This window comes from Myiozetetes cayanensis, unplaced genomic scaffold, assembly GCF_022539395.1.
Source record: "Myiozetetes cayanensis isolate MyiCay16 unplaced genomic scaffold, myiCay2020 scf17, whole genome shotgun sequence".
NCBI classification, from domain to species: domain Eukaryota; kingdom Metazoa; phylum Chordata; class Aves; order Passeriformes; family Tyrannidae; genus Myiozetetes; species Myiozetetes cayanensis.
In genome coordinates, this window is record NW_026087378.1 from 10,692,272 (window position 1) to 10,707,555 (window position 15,284).

General features: G+C 59.4%; 1 protein-coding gene across 5 annotated transcripts; it reads left to right on the top strand.

Moving 5' to 3' along the window:
* The first annotated feature begins 487 nt into the window (after window positions 1–487).
* Window positions 488–14,707, top strand: TNIP1 (TNFAIP3 interacting protein 1). Of its 5 annotated transcripts, XM_050311961.1 has the most exons (18): window positions 488–629; window positions 6,455–6,625; window positions 7,617–7,739; window positions 8,034–8,116; window positions 8,331–8,399; window positions 10,155–10,346; window positions 10,508–10,602; window positions 10,680–10,761; window positions 10,998–11,090; window positions 11,307–11,372; window positions 11,528–11,659; window positions 11,745–11,873; window positions 12,176–12,292; window positions 12,600–12,725; window positions 13,078–13,158; window positions 13,287–13,481; window positions 13,746–13,836; window positions 14,197–14,707. In XM_050311961.1, exons 2-18 carry the CDS (start codon window positions 6,493–6,495, stop codon window positions 14,259–14,261), a joined length of 1,872 nt encoding a protein of 623 aa, XP_050167918.1. In that variant the 5' UTR covers window positions 488–629; window positions 6,455–6,492; the 3' UTR covers window positions 14,262–14,707. The 5 variants fall into 5 exon arrangements, with proteins under 5 accessions (XP_050167918.1, XP_050167920.1, XP_050167921.1 ...); XM_050311963.1 differs by lacking the exon at window positions 488–629 and having other exon boundaries at window positions 6,448–6,625; window positions 14,192–14,707; XM_050311964.1 differs by lacking the exon at window positions 488–629 and having other exon boundaries at window positions 6,448–6,625; window positions 11,001–11,090; window positions 14,192–14,707.
* Window positions 14,708–15,284: the final 577 nt, after the last annotated feature.

Here is a 15,284-nt window from a genome sequence, read left to right on the forward strand (position 1 = left end):
TGGGAGGCTGGGTGGGGAATTCTCAGAGGAAGGCTCTGGTCAGCCTCGGCCGGCTCGCAGCAGCGCCCTCCTCCTTCCCGGGACAGATGGGAGAGCTGGCGCTGCCTCCCCTCAGCCATCCCCCTCCCCAGAGGGGCACCCCGGGACCCCCCCGGCGGGCTGTCCCCCCGGCCCCGCCATTTTGTGTCTCCACACACCGGGAGAGCCGCTGAGGGGGCTCGGGAGAGCCGCTCCGCGACCGGCGGAGCTCCCCGCTAAAGGTGGAAGGCGCAGGCAGGCTCCTGCCGCCCCTCAGAGTACCACTAAAGCGGGCGGGGCCCCGCTCAGCCCCCGGGACCCTCAGGGGACACACACAGAGAGAAAGAGAAATAGACACACTCCCTCCGCCATGACAGCCACCTTCCCCACCACCTCCCCGCCCTCCCGCTTTATACCCTGCCCCGCGCGCCGATTGGCTGCGGCGCCTGTCCGTCAGGCTGGGAATTTCCCGGGGGCGGGACCGCCGGTGCCGGTGGCGGAGCGGGGGGAGCCGGGCCCTGATCCGGACCCTGATCTGGACCCTGATCCCGATCCCGGTCCCGACCCCGATCCCGATCCCGGCACCGGCCCCGCCGCGGAGCGTGCGGCAGGTGAGCTCGAAGCGGTGCGGGGCCCTGCCGCCTCCGGGGACAGGAGCGCTGCCCGCGGCATCGGGGTCTTACCGGGCACCGGGGTCGCGTCGCCCCAGCGAAGGGACCCGGGCCGGGGATGGGGCGGAGGGGGGGCTGGCGGGCTCGGGGGCTGCGTGTCGCCTGTATCTGGCCGCTTCGCGAGCTCTCGGGCTGCTCGGGCGGTCGGGGTGAGACCCCGGAGGGAGCCGGGGCCGTGCCGTCCCCCGCGTGTCGCGGCCGGTCGCGATAGTCGTGCCGTGCCTCAGTTTCCCCTTTCCCGGGCAGGGCGGGGGCAGCCGACGCCTTTTCCCTCCCCCGCTCTCTCGGGGGTCGGGCTGGTTGCGTGGGAGCCCACCCCGTGTTGGTGGTGGCGATGCTCGGGGGGAGAGGGGCCCGGAGGATGCCCCGGGAGGCTCGGGGGGTGCGGGGTGGGGGTCCCGCAGCCCCCCGGGCGGTGCCGATCCCCCGGGGGCGGCCCCGCTCCTCCCTCGCCCCGCCTTGCACAACCGCGGCGTTTCCCCGGGCCCACGCATCTGCCTCCCGGTTATCCCGGGATTGCGTTTTCCCCCGGGCAGCGCCCGTGCGTGGATCCCCCGTGGCCGCGCACCCGTGGCCCCAAGGACCTTCCTGTCCACGCTGTTTTCCTTCCTCTTTGACTTTTACCTCCTGGTCTGGCGGTGTGTGTCCCCATAGGATGCCGATCCAGAGGCTGGAATAGCTGGAGCAGGAATGGCAGCATCCTCCTCTTTTGAGGCAGGGTGCACAGCTTGTGTTCCCCTCTCTCCTCCCTCACTTCCACGCTAAGACCCCCACGGAGGGCAGAAAGAAAGAAAAAAAGAAAACAAAAAAAAAAAAGGATGCTGCCTGTCACTGCTGCTTTGGGGTGAGAATGGCTCCAAGTGGCACTCTGGGGACCTGCAGCCTCTCAGAGCTCCAGCTGTCCTGTTCCTCAGTGTCCCTGTCACAGGTTGCTCCTCATATCAGGGAGTCAAATACAGCCTTTCCCCTTGAGCTGGATTTTCCCATCACTTGGATGGGTTTTTCCCATCACTTGGGTGGGTTATTCCCATCCCCTGGGGAAGTGGGAGCTGTTCTGGTTCCACAAGCTTTTTTGGAGTGCACATTTCATGGAGAGCACAGCCAGACAAAGCATTCCAGGGCCAGACTTTGGGCACTGGGATGGGTTCTGGAGGCAGGATGGCTGCAACTATGCACGTCCTTGAGAGCTATCTGCGGTGAGGTGAAGTGAGCAAGAAGAAAACAGGAGAGGCTTTTTGCAGCCCTTGGCATCTTTCCTGGCTCTGCAAGAAATCCCACGATGCCCTTTTGGCCTGACCTATGCAGAACAGACCTATTTAGCACAGGGCCGTGGGTTGTTGCTTGCCAGCAGCTGGTACAAAACATTCATGGGTGGAGGTAACTGAACCATCTACTTTTGTGGCATTGCAGGATTTGTTTTAAAGCAGCAATTCCTACACTTTGGGTGACAGAGGAAGCTTTGCTGATGTGGCTTTGTGGTGCTGCTGGGTGGTTGGTTGCTGGCTGAAGAGCACCAGGTTGGACAGGAGCAGCCTGAAAGCAAGGAAAAGGGGTGGCTGTGCCTTTTCTCTTCTTTGGAGCGCTGTGATGAGCAGCCATGATGTTACTGAGCTCTGCAGGGAGAAGTGGAGCAGGCAGCATGAGGCAGTTGTCTTTGCAGCAGAAGACGGGATCTTGCATTAAACCCCCAGGGTGCTGCCAGGAGAGCACCACCAGCACGTCTGGCTGCGTGTCCTGCCTGTGCTGGAGTTTGGGCCCATGCTCAGGAGCTCTGCAGCCGTGTCTGTAGACCTGGCAGACCCGGGGAAATGCTTTATTTTCCCCTTGAGCAGCCTCATCAGAAGCAGGTTGTTTTGTGAAGCTCTGCAGGAGGTGGGTTTCTGAGGCTAGAGCGGGATTTCTTGAGGCAGGACATCTGTACTACCTGCTGTGTTTTGGGTAGGGCTCTTGCCCTTGCCACCCTCTCTCTGTGGCTAAATAGGCTAGAAAGGAAGATGCTTCAAGTGGAGGTTCAGGCTTTTCCCTTTAAGACTTGAGCCTTGCAATGCCTGCTTCCCTGTTCTTTTATTACTCCCAACCCAGTGGACTGCAGTGCCCAGAAAGTCTCCTTATTATTGCTCCCTCCTAAATCCAGCTCTGCTTTTGCTTCCCTGCAAATGAGACCAGTTCAGCAGACTGGTTGTCTCTTGTCTGGGAGCTGCTGGAGCTCTGGAGAGGAAAACAAAACCAGGCTGGGGTCTGTGGCTTTTTGCTGATTTCCAGTAAAATGATCAAACAACAACAGCAACAACAAAATCCTTCCACAGTGTCTATCTGAGTGGCTTTTGCTTTTCCTCTGAGGAGGGATGCCAGGGACCCAGCAGCCCCGGTCATGGGAAAATTCTGCTGGTAGCCTGCAGGGATTTTGCTTTCACCTCCTACGATCCTGGTGCGGAGGAGGCTTTCTGGGATTGTTGTGTGATGGAGTAAGGAAAACCCCTTTCTCCTAAGGGCTGAGCTGAGTCCCCACCATGGATTGCAGGATGGGAATGGATGGCCTGGCAAGCCCTCAGCTTTGGGAGGCTGGTCCCCACCCCGGGGCTCACTGCCCACAGCAAACCTCCAGCAGTGCTTGCTGCACAGGATTTGCATTTCCTGCCTTGGGATCTTCAGCTGTTCGGTAATTTCAAAGCAGGAATCACGTCCTTCTGCATGGCTGGTACAGAAAGGGCCGTGGCAGTGGTGCATGTTGTCCTGGGTGACAGCAGTGACAGTTCCTGCTCGCTTCTCAGCCACAGCACAGATAATTAAATACCACTCTGCTTTCATCTTCACCCAGGAGCCTCCCCTGCCCACTCCCACTCTCATTCTCTGCTTTTGCTGAGTTGTCATAAAATTTTACTACCTGAAGGTCTTAGTGCCCTGCTTGGAACGAGCAATGCCCACGGGTGACCGTCTGGCAGTCTCTGTCAGTGTCTGGGCACAGAGCCAGCAAGCTACAGCCAGGCAGCCACGGTCTGTGCCTGGTTCTCAGCCCTCAGGGCTGTGAAAAACTGTCAGATTAGCTTAGGAACTGTTGACTGGCCAAGAGGGAAGTGTTTTCTGGTGGTTCGGTGGTTTCTGCTGGAGTCTGTGGTAGTCATGTTTTCCTTGCGTTTCTAATCACCGCTAGGTGCTGGTCTGTGGTCCTCTCTCTCCTCCCCCAGTGTTTTTATTGAAATGAGATTTTCCACCACTGTAAATCTCACCTGTCAGAACTCTTAAGGGAAAAAAACAACAACAACAACAAACAAAACAGGACTGAGATGAGTGACTTGGTCCCCAGGGTGACAGCTCTGTCCCAGCGGCTCCTTGCAGAAACTGGGCTGTGCCTCCACTCCAGGAAAACCCGCCCTGACCTCGGTACTGCGGAAACTCCTCCCTCTTGCTGGGTATTGTTTGCTGGTGAATTTGTGGCTGGTCTGTCCTTCCCTCAGCTGGAGATAGTTCCGTTTCTCTCCGCAGCTGCTGTTTGAAAACAGCTTCTGTGTCCCCTCTGCTGCAATCTCCCTGGTGGGGTGCAGACCTGGGGTAGAAAAATTCTTAATAAAATCTTGAGAATTGGGCATAGCAGAGGCTTTTGGTGGCTCCATCTGGGTGAAAGAATATGGGGTCACTGTGAGTGAGCTCTGCCAGCTGGCAGGGTGGTCAGCGCAGCTGGATTGGGTTTGAGGGATTCCTGCAGGGGCTGGGGACCTCCCACACGTGCTGTGGGGCAAGGCAGAAAACCCCCAGGTTTGGGGGCTGGTACTTCAGGCTGCTGCAAAGCCACATGGGGAAATGGTACCCCACGAGAGGGCAGCTTGTCCCCACCTTCCTCAATCCAGACCTGGGCTTGTCCCGGTGGAGGGCACGGATGTCCCACAAGATGCTCACTGCAAGATGGGTTTGCTGCCAGCTCTTCCCAGAGCCCCAGACCTGGGGCAGCATATAGTGACTGAGACCAGTGAGAAACAGGCTCATGTCCCCAGCCTGCCTGTGGTGGGGCCATCCCAGTCCTCTGCCAGGCTGGCCACAGGTCATGGCATTTACCTGCTGTGGAGGTGCCACTGGGCCACATGTGTGCCTCCATGCTGGGTTCTGTCCTGCCCTCTGGCAGGTCTGCTCCAGCTTTCCCCATCCTGTGGCAGGAGGCTGTGAGGGATTTCATAGAATCCTAGAATGGTTTGAGTAGAAAGGGACCTTAAAAATCAGCTAGTTCCAACCCCCTGCCGTGGGAAGGGACACCTCCCATTAGATCGGATTGCTCCAAGCCCCATCCAACCTGGCCTTGAACAATTCCAGGGATGGGGCATCTATAGCTTCCTGTCAGCTGCTCTGAGCCCCAGGAGTAGCAGCTCCTGAGATCGCCCCACACCACCACAGCAGGACAGCTCCCAGTGATCACCACCTCCAGCTGCTTGGGATGGGGCTGCAAGCAGTGGGGGGCTTGGCAGCACCCACAGGGCAGGAGGATGGTGAGGCCCACCAGTGCATCTCCTAGAAGCAATCTGCCGCTGAGGACAGGCCTAATTCTAATTCCCTGCCTAATTCCCTGCCGCTGAGGCAGGCGTTAATCGCTGCTCCAGTTGTGGATGTTGCCAGGTGGCAGCTGTCATCTGGAAAGTCCCTGCCGCTCCCTGGCAGGCAGGTCATCCAAACCGGAGATCAGCCTGGATCACTCGTGGCATGAGCATTAGTCTGAGGCTGAGACAGTTTCGGGGAGGGGCTACCCCCTTCTCCTTTCCAAATGTGTCCCCTCAGCCCCCTCCTGCTCGCCAGCACCCAGCTTTGGGTGAGCTGACTTTGGGGTCAGCGCTTTGGGGTGCTCCTGTTGTGCCCCCAGGCAGCACCCCAGCTCCAGCTGGCACTGGGACCTCCTCAGCTGCTGCTCTACGCCACGTTGTGGAGCTGGCACTGGGGGATATAGTTCTGATAAGCTGTGGCTGTGATGCACAGCAGCTGCTTTATCCCCCCAGGAGATGAGCGAGACCTGGAGCCAGGATCCTGCCCAGTTGTCCCCAGGCCAGACCTCAGCAAGGGGGAGGCCTTAGGCCACCCGCAAGTGTGAGGAACTGGAAAAGCAAATAGCAGGCTGCTTGCAGATGATTGGTCTCCTTGGACTTTGCTCCCAGCCCGGCACATGCCTGGCTGTTCCCTGTGCCTGATTCAGGAACCCACGCTGTTGGCAGTCAGTTTTTCTGGCTGAGCCAGAGGGCAGAGCGAGTCCCTGCCTGGCTCCTGGGGTTCATCCCCACAATGCTGCCCAAATTTCCCCACAGCTGCAGGTTGAGGTTTTGGAGGTGCAGACAGTGCCCCTCCCCAACAGCCCCAACAAGACTTCATGCCCCACAGAAATACCATATGTTGAGCAGGATGTCCTGGTGACAGCGTCCAGGTTCACACTGGCATGGGTGGATGCTGCTGGGCTGGGTCTCCATCCCTCCTGGGATGCAGCAACCAGTGGTTGCCACCTCCTCCGCTGCTCCCATGCCCTGCAGGGGTGAGAGCCAGCCCCGAGCGGGGCTGCTGGTGATGCCTCTTCGTGTGACACTTCTCATGGCCGTGAGTCACCCCAACATGTTCACCCCCAGCAGGGCTGGAGGGGAAGTGCCTTCACCTGGGACACTTGTTGGCTGGCTGGTGAGCAGTGAGGCAGCGCTGCCTCCACCAGCACAGCACCCCAGATCCCCACAGGGTTGGGACGAGGGGACTGTGGCACTGCCTGGGGCCAGAGGAAGGTGACACCATGTCCCACTGCCTTGCAGGGATGCCTGGCTGGGAGATAGGCGACTGAACAGCAGGCATGGAAGGGAGAGGACCCTACCGCATCTACGACCCTGGTGGGGGCTCAGAGGACAATGGATCCACGGCCTTGGAGCGCCTGGTGGAGGAGAACACCCGGCTGAAGGAGAAGATGCAGGGGATCAAGTCTATTGGTAACCACTGTGTGCCAGGGGGATGAGGTTTGCCTTTGGGACAGCCCAGCCTGTGCCCAGCAAACCTGGGGTTTTCTTGCTGGTTTGAGAAGGTTGCTGGTAGAACCTGGGGGTCTTGGCACTGGGGCAGCAGTAAAGCTCTCCCTGTCCTCGGGGGTTGAGCAGGATGCCTGAGCTTTTTCACGTGAAGGTGCAGGGGGAACAAGGGTTTTGCTGAACTTCTAGGGGGCTTTACAGTGGGATAAATGGCTGGAAAGAAAAGGCAAGTACTGGAGCTAAGTCAGCTTCTTGGAGTTCACAGGTGCCAGGATCTGTTCTGCTTTTGATGAAAACCCCCACCTCCTCCAAGCCCTTTTGGGTCAGGGGCTTTTCCCAGGTGCTGCTCAAAGACCCTGGTATAGGGTGCTCTCTGCCAGCAGGGACATGCCAATGTGGAAATGCTCCAGCCTTGTTGGGCCACCCCCTTTCTTGTCCTTGACTGCCTTCTCCCCACCCCCAGTTTTGCTTTCGGTCTCGTGACCCAGCTTCCCCTTTCAAGTCCCGCTTCTGCAGCCGAATTTCCACCTGCCTCGTGATTCCCGTTGTGTCACCATGCCCTTACCTGTGACCAGCTTCTGCTGGTGTGGCAGCAACCACCCAGGGTAGGGGGAGGATTGCATTGCTGGTGCCAGACCCCACAGTGGGCAGGCTGGGCCTCTGGGGACACCACCGAGGCTTAAATTCACTTCTTCTGGGAAGTGGAAGAGACCCCTAAGAGATGTGGTGCTGCCCTTCTGCCTCATCTGTGTGTCACCACGGGGGTTTCTGAAGTTAGTGAGCCACTGATGCAGCTTTGCCATTGGATTTGTCCCAGAAAAGTTGTTCCTGGCTGAAGAAGGACTATTTTGGGCACTGCTCCACCCAAATAGGGTGTTTGGTGCTGGTGGAGGGGGCTGCTGCAGGGCAGACACCTGGGGAAGGGGGCTGAGCATCCTGCTGTTGCCCACAACAGGAGAGCTTCTGGAGGAGTCCCAGGTCGAGGCATCCAAGCTGCGGCAGAAGGCAGAGGACCTTGTGAAGGACAACAAAATGCTGATGGCATCATCTTCCTTGGAGGACTTGGTGAAAACCGGAGGTAAGGAGATGTGAGGCTCATAGGGGAGGAATAACCCAATGGCTCAGAATCCTGAGTTTGGGGGAAGGGAAAGGGTGTACAGGAGATTTTTAAGAAGGTTCCTTGAAGCCCTGTCATCTCTGGAGTGTACCAAAGCACTGCCATCCTCCCCTCTAGAAGGAGGTTTCTGTCCCATCTCCATAGCTGGGGTAAAAACCATCCGTTGGTGCCTGACCTCGCAGGGCTCTGCATCCCAAGTGAGGAGAAGCCCTCCTCTCCAAAAGGTTCATGGCTACATCCTCTCTCTCTCTGCAGCTGTCGGCCCTGATCCCAGCTTCACACGGGCAGCCCCGGGCAGCGCCCAGACGGATGTGGAAGTACGGAAATCACCTCTGAGTGTGAGTCTGGCGAATGTGGGAGCTGGTGCTGGCATGGCTGGAGGGAGGGACTCTCCATCCAGTTAAAGCAAAAGGAGGCCCCCTTTAGCCTCTAGAAACAAGGATAAACCTGAAACAGTCCGCTTCTCTGCTCTACTCCTGGTGGTCTTCTCATGGTGGATATCCTGGGCTGCCATTCCCCAGGAAGCCCTGACCTGGCGGCCTCCTCTTGCAGGGATCCTCCTCGGAGTTCGAGATCGTCACTGTCGAAGCACAGGGCTTTCCCCAGGAGAGCAGAAGAGTGGTGAGTGGCCCTGGTGCCTGTGGGATTTAGGGAGTCGAGCTGGTCGGTGTGGTAGTGCCAGGGGTTTGGGGGTGTACAGGCAGGCAGGACTGTGCCCCAGCAGGCACAGGCAGGGCTGACAGACCCGTGTTAAGGCAGCCCTTAGGCGAACCACAGAGGAGGTATAAACTTGACAGGAGCTCCCAAAAACAAGTGGCCTGGCTGGGCTGCTTGGGCACAGGGCCAGTGAAGCCGCCCCAGACAGATGGGGCACTGGTGTCTGCAGATGTCACACAACAGTGGCAGCAAGGGCTGTGACAACCCAAGTAGCTCTCAGTGACACTTGGATGTTCACCTGATGCCCACACTGGGTGGGAGCATTGGGTCTCCAAGCCCCATCATTGCTGCCAGGGTCTGCCCTAGCCAAGGTATCTCTGTGTGCTCCATTTGCTGCCACCTGAATGTCCACCAGTGGCTGTCACTGCCCTGTCCTGTCCTGCTCTGGCTTTTTGTGTGTGCTGGAAGGGAGGGGAGAAGGCATGGGGAGCTCAGGGGGGTTGAACATCAGCTTGCAGCACATGGTACCAGTGAGAGGATGTGTTCTCATTGAACAACCCTGTTCACATTGGCAGGAGAGGCCCTAGGAGGGGTTGAGTCTCGTTGGACCCTCCTGGGGTGCAGCCATGGGGTGATGGAGAATGTGATGGCATCTGCCTGGCGATCAGGTGCTGTTGCCTGAGCCAAGTCCTAGTCCTGTACTGACACCTGGCCTTCCCAGCACTGCAGCTGGGCTTGGGTCCTCACTGCCTCCCCCTGCCAACCAGCACAGGTGGGAGGAGCTGGCCATGCTGTGCTCCACACATACCCTCCCACGGCTGTTTCAGGGCTGTAAACCCCAGGGTCAGGGTGCTGGGGACACACTGAGCTCCTGGCCCCATATTGTGCCACCCAGGGCATTCCCACAGGCAGCAAGTGAGTCAGCGGGGCCAGGAGCAGAGCAGGCGAAGGTGTGGCAGCACATCCCCACCTCCTCCCAGCAGTGCTATGTGTGCCAGCCGGGCTGTGTTGTGCTGGAAGTGTCTCCCAGGCAATGGAGGAGTTAACCTGCCACACCAGGGGAGCACAAACCTCTTGGGACACCCCTCCTGCGTGGGCAGGGGTACGCCCTGGTACTGATGGATGCACCCTTATCTGGGCTTTCCCAGCAACTGTTTAAATCCTGTGCATCACCCTCTTGGCTGCCAACTGCCAAAGAGCTCGGGTTCCTGGTGCCTGGTGTGCCACAGCAGCAGGGGAGCACTGAGGGAGAACAGGAGGAAGGAGAAAATGGGGATTGGGTAAGACCACCCTTTCCAGCACAGCCCAGGGCATACGTGGGGAGGACAGTCTTAGGAGCTGGGATTTCTAGTCTTGGTGCCAGCAGGGAGAGCTAAGGTGGAGAAGAGAGCGGGGTGGAGAAGCCTCTGTTGCTATCAGCGAATCAAGAGCATGTGCTCAGACTACCAAGGGGCACAGGGAATCCATGGTCTGGGAGCGTTGCTGCCATAATGTCCTTCCTCCACCTGGGGACTCGGTGTCCCGTGTCTGGCAGCTGGGAGTCAGACCTTTACAAAGCTGGCAGTTTTTCAGCATACTGAAGGCTTATTGCAGAGTGTCTTGGTGCTGGCCCAGCTGCCCACCACAGCCCTGGGTGGGAGGCGAGGCTGACTTTTGCCCCAAGAGGGAGCTTCGCAGTGCTCCTTGAACTGATCTGACTGTACTTCATCCCACTCCCAGGACTTGGAGCAGCCTCTGAACGAGGATGCCAACCTGCTGCCCCAGCTGCAGCAGCTGGAGAACACGCTGAGTGGCTGTGCCAAGGAGGCCAGCAAGGACCAGGTGTTCGTGCGCATGGGCTACATGGCCTCCGAGCTCAAGCGCTTGGCCTCCAAGGTGCACAAGAACGAGCAGAGAACGTCGTTCCTTCAGGTGAGCAAAGGCTGGCCTGGCTTTTGTTTTTTCCCACCGAGCCCCTCCTGTCCTCCCTGAGGTGGGCACCCACCTCCATGCCAGGGTTTGGCTGGAGGTGGGTGGCCCAGCAGGCTCCTGGGGCTGGCCACATCCTCATGCTGCCGGTGTTCACCCTGCAGACACTGTGTGAGACGCTGCACAGTGAGAACAAGGAACTGCGCACCAAGCTGGAGCGGGACCTGGAGCAGAGAAACCAGGCTCTGGAAAAGCTCAGGTGAGGGTGGGTGGTGTGGAGGGCGACAGGGCTGCCCTGGGGACTTCCTCCCTCTGACCCATCCTCCCTGCCCGCAGGTGTGAGAACCAGGAGCTCCGGAGGATGGTGACGCTGAGCAGCCAGGACAGTGGGAAGAGGGAAGCTGCCGAGCAGCAGCAGGTGAGGAGGCAGCGTCACCTTGGAGAGGGCTGGGAAGGAGGCAGGGAGCCCGCTGACTCATCAGCAAAGGTGGCCTCATCTTAATAGAGCCCCCAGTTCGTGCCAGTATGACCAGCAAGACTTCTTAGGGTCTCAAGGGGATGGGAGGGGCCGTGGGAGGGGAACTGGCTCGAGTTTAGCCAGCCTTGGGCACAGCCTCCACAAAAGCCCTGAGGGTCCCCCCCGTGCGCGTCCAGCAGAGCGGGGCCATGGTGGAGAAGGCGCCGGGCAGAGAAGAGCTGGAAGCCAAGGAAAAGAAGGTGAAGATCCTGGAGCACCAGCGCAGGGAGGTGAGGACCAGGCTGGGAGGGAGGCACACGGCTGGGATGGGATGGCACCAAGAGACTGGGGCAGGGCTGCTGAGCCACAGGGAAGCACTGCTGGAGCTGGGATCTCCATCCAGCTGGGCCCTGAGTTGCTTTCATGACAGGAGTCTGCTGGGGACTGCCACAGCTGGCTTGGAGCCGGATTTGGGCTCCTGTTCAGCCATCCCTCTCTCCCTGCAGCTGCTGGAGGTGAATAAACAGTGGGATCAGCATTTCCGCACCATGAAGCAGAAGTATGAGCAGAAGGTAGGGCTGGGTGCTCAGGGGCCACATCTCTGCTGGCTGCTGGGTGGGAGGACTCAGAGGAAACAGGGTGCAGGGGAAAGTTTGGAGGCTGCCTGTGCCCCCTTTCCCCCCATTGTGGGTCCTTCCAGGCCAACGTCCCCACTCTCTCCCGGCAGGTCACGGACCTGCACCAGGAGCTGGCCGAGGCCCGCAGGGCACTGACCGAGCTGGAGGCAGAGCGGGAGCAAAAGCAACGGGATTTTGACCGCAAGCTGCTCCTGGCCAAGTCCCGGATCGAAACAGAAGAGGTGAGTCCCTTGGGAAGAGTGACAGGGAGCTGCCAGCCCTGTTGCCCTGCGCTGGCTGATCTCCTTCCCACGCCTGGTCCTGCAGGCAGAGAAGGAGAGGCTGTCCATGGAGGTGAGGGACCTGCAGCAGAGGATGCGGTTCCTGCAGGAGCAGCTGGCTCCAGTCACCAGGCAGCGAGAATACCAGGAAAAGGAGATCCAGAGGCTGAACAAGGTGGGGGCCAGGGCACAACCCCTCACTGCAAAATGTCTGTTATGTTCTCCAGTCTCTTCACCTCTCTCAAATGCCAAATTGACCCTGACCAAACCACTCTTGCCCTGGCAGAGGCTTGTGCCAGATGAGGCTCACCATATCCCTCTGGGCTCCCAGGAAAGGGGGTTCAAGGAGGGTCTGTTGTTCCTCATGCCCCTGCCCAGTTATACCTGCTTCCCATGCTGGGCACATGCCCGTGGTACTCCAGAGACATCCTGGGCACTACACATTTCTCTGACCCTGCTCCCTTCCCTTCCTGCTAGGCACTAGAAGAAGCCCTGAATGTCCAGGCCTCCCCACCACCCATCTTTGCCATGGAACCGGCAGGGAAGCTGCCACAGCAGGAGCTGCTGACCCAGAACGAGCTACTCAAGCAGCAGGTAGGGCAGGACAAGGAGTCACTGGAGGCAGGGAAGGAGCTACATGTCCTGGACCTTCCCAGCAAAGAGCCCAGAGCTGCCCAGCAGCTGGGTGTGTGTCAGTGCTGTGGTGGTGGGGACTGGGGACCGAGCTCAGCATCCTCCAGGCATTCAGCTGGAAGGACCACAGCCATGGGCCATTGTGACAGCCCACGTGCCTGGGGCTTGGCACAGCTGGTGGGATCAAGGATGACAAATCAGTCATAGGGGTGCTTTGGGAAGGTGTCTGCCCTCAGCCTGGTGCACACACATTCCTCCCTCCTACCAGGTGAAAATTTTTGAGGAAGACTTCCAGCGGGAGCGGAGTGACAGGGAGAGGATGAACGAGGAGAAGGAAGAGCTGAAGCAGCAGCTGGAAAAGCTGCAGAAGCAGTTGGTCCTCTCCAACAACCAGGTGATTAGTGCTGGCTGCCACGAGCAGCATTCCAGGAGTCCCATGTAGTCTCTGTGTGTTGGAAGTGCTGGTCCCCAGTGTCACAGCCCCCATGCCCACCTCAGAGCAGGGGCTGGGTGTCACCAGCAGCACTCTGGAAGCCCTGTGTCTGCCCTGGGTGTGGCAGAGGTTCTTGTCCTCAGTGTCACAGTCCCCTATACCTAAGAGCACCTAAGAGTAGGGGCAGAGGGAGGACAGGAGAGCAGAGGGGTGTTTTTTCTGCTGGATGTCACTGCCAGAGCATCTCCTTACACTCATCATACAGATGTGGGGGTGGCAGGGTGGGCTCTGCACTAACCCCCCTTGCTCCCAGCTGCGAGCCTCCAAGGACGACTGCCAGAGGGAGAAGGAGGAGAAGGAGAAGCTGAAGAAGCTGCTGAAACAGCATAAACAGGTAGGGATAGGAAGAAACCCTCCTTAGGCAGAGGGAGTGGGGGCTGCAGGCCTGGCACCTCTGAGCCAGGTGATGGTGGTGGTGACTGCCCTCGGGATCTCTCCATCATCTATCCTGGCTCCTCACAGGCTTCTGGAGAGAGGCTGCACCCCGAGCCGGTGCCAGGGCCGCTGGGCCCTGCCTGCCCCATGTACCAGTACCAGTACAGTCCCCCCATGGCTCCCCCCATGTACCACGGCTTCGACGAGTGGCAGCAGGTCCGATACCCGCCAGCCATGCCAGGCGAGCACACGCCAGGACAGAACTTCCAGCATTTTCCCCCGGTGAGTGTCTACCTGTGCCAGCACGAGGGGGAGCACAGGGGGCCATGTGAGTGGGTCTGGGGCTTGCTGCTCAGCAAGCAGCTCCTCCAGGGCCCCTGAGTCACAGGCAGGGAGCTGAGCACGTGTGCCCTGTTGGCATCTGACTGCTCAGACCCCTTCCTCCCCCTCCTCCTCCTCCTCACACCCCGGCAATCAGTCAGGGAGCGCAGCCTCATGATTCACATGCCTCGTAATTCACTGTTTCTGTTTCATCTCCTCCCACAGCCCGAGTACCCTTGGCGCCCACCCTGTGCCATGGCTCGCAGCCAGAATGCCCAAGCAGTGGCTGGGGTGAAACCAGTCCCCAAGGACTTGGGTAAGGCTCAGACCCCTGGTGCTGGGGGTGCCCCTGTCCTTCACCCTGAGCCCCTGGGTGCTCGGCTGAACACCTGGGGGAGGGATGGGGTCTCATCTTTCCCAGCAGTGGCCATTTCCCCTCTGCACCCCTCTCATCAGCTGGCAGGGTGATTATCCCATGGGGTTGGTCCCTGGTGCATCCCTGACAGCATCCCCACAGCACCTGAAGTTAGGCTGAGCCCCGAAAGCTCACGGAATTGTGGCAGTTGGTGCTCGGGAATAACAGCCGTGCCATGGCTGCCATCCCTCCCATGGGGCTTATCTGGGCACGAAGAGCTGCGCTTACCCCCTGCCACCCCTGTCTTGTGTTCCAGAACAGGCAGGTCCCGGATTGCCCTAACGCCAAGGACCGGCCGTGCTCCGACACCACTGGAAGAGGAGTAGGGTGTGTGTGTGTGCCCGTGTGTGTGTATCCAGGAGCTTCCTCCGGCTGCTGATCCCTGTGTGTGGACATGTGGTGCACACGGCCTGGATTGGCTCGGCAGAGCATCCCCCCAAGGAAATCATGAAGGAGGGACCGGAGGTGCCATCGTGGTGGCGGCCAGTGCAGGGTCAGCCCCCTGCAGCCATCCCCTTCTCCCTGAGGCGTCAGGCCTGGCGTCTCTGTAGAACTGAGCCAGGTCTTCGGGGAAGAGGAGCCAGCGTTTCCCAGGAGCGTGCCAGGAGCTGCCCCAGTCCAGGGGCTTGGGTTCGGCCCCTGGAGGAGCGGGTGACGGCGGGGACTCTCCCGGCAGTGGGAGGTCCCACACTCGCAGGCAGGTGCCGGCCGCAGCCATGGCCCGGCCTGAGCCTGGTTGGTGTCTTTGTATTTATTTAAGGACTGAAGTGTGGCTGAGTCTCTCTGCTTTCATCCCGGCAGCTGCTTCCCGTGGGGCAGCCTCTGCATGGGGACAGGGAGGGATGCCAGGGCTGCTGGTCCCCAACCCTTGCATGGGCACCCCAGGATCTATTGCCCCAAGTGCGTGCCCCCCTACCTCCCTCTGGGTGCTGGGCTCAGCCCCTCACCCTTCCCCCTCCTGCCCCACACCTCGGCCAGAGCAGGGAGGCCCTGACTGTCCCGTCTGCCTCTCTGTGCAGCAATGGCCTTGGGGACAGTCCTTCACATTGCACAGCAAATGTTGCTCCAGAAAACAGGTCTGGAGGGGAAAAAACAAACACAACCCTTTGTGTAACACAACCCTCTTTGTGTAACTGTGGCTGTCACGTGTGTGACAGCCTGGCATGCTCCTCACTGGGGGTTGTCCCGCCTCCAGTCTCTTTTGCCCACCTCTACACCCTCTGCCCCTCCTCTCCCCAAATGTTGGACTGTGATGGTAAATCCTTGTTTGCCTGGGGGAAAAAAAAGGGGAGTTTCTCCAGTTAGGAGCTGCTCCCCCCAGGCTGGCTGCTGTGCCCTCCCCATTCTTC

Bases quoted from the DNA above. Each gene is read 5' to 3' on its own strand.
- TNIP1 (XM_050311961.1), top strand. From the start codon at position 6,493: ATGGAAGGGAGAGGACCCTACCGCATCTACGACCCTGGTGGGGGCTCA. The intron at 11,373-11,527 runs GTAGGGCTGGGT...CTCTCCCGGCAG, and splicing joins AGCAGAAGTATGAGCAGAAG to GTCACGGACCTGCACCAGGA. The intron at 13,837-14,196 runs GTAAGGCTCAGA...GTTCCAGAACAG, and splicing joins ACCAGTCCCCAAGGACTTGG to GCAGGTCCCGGATTGCCCTA.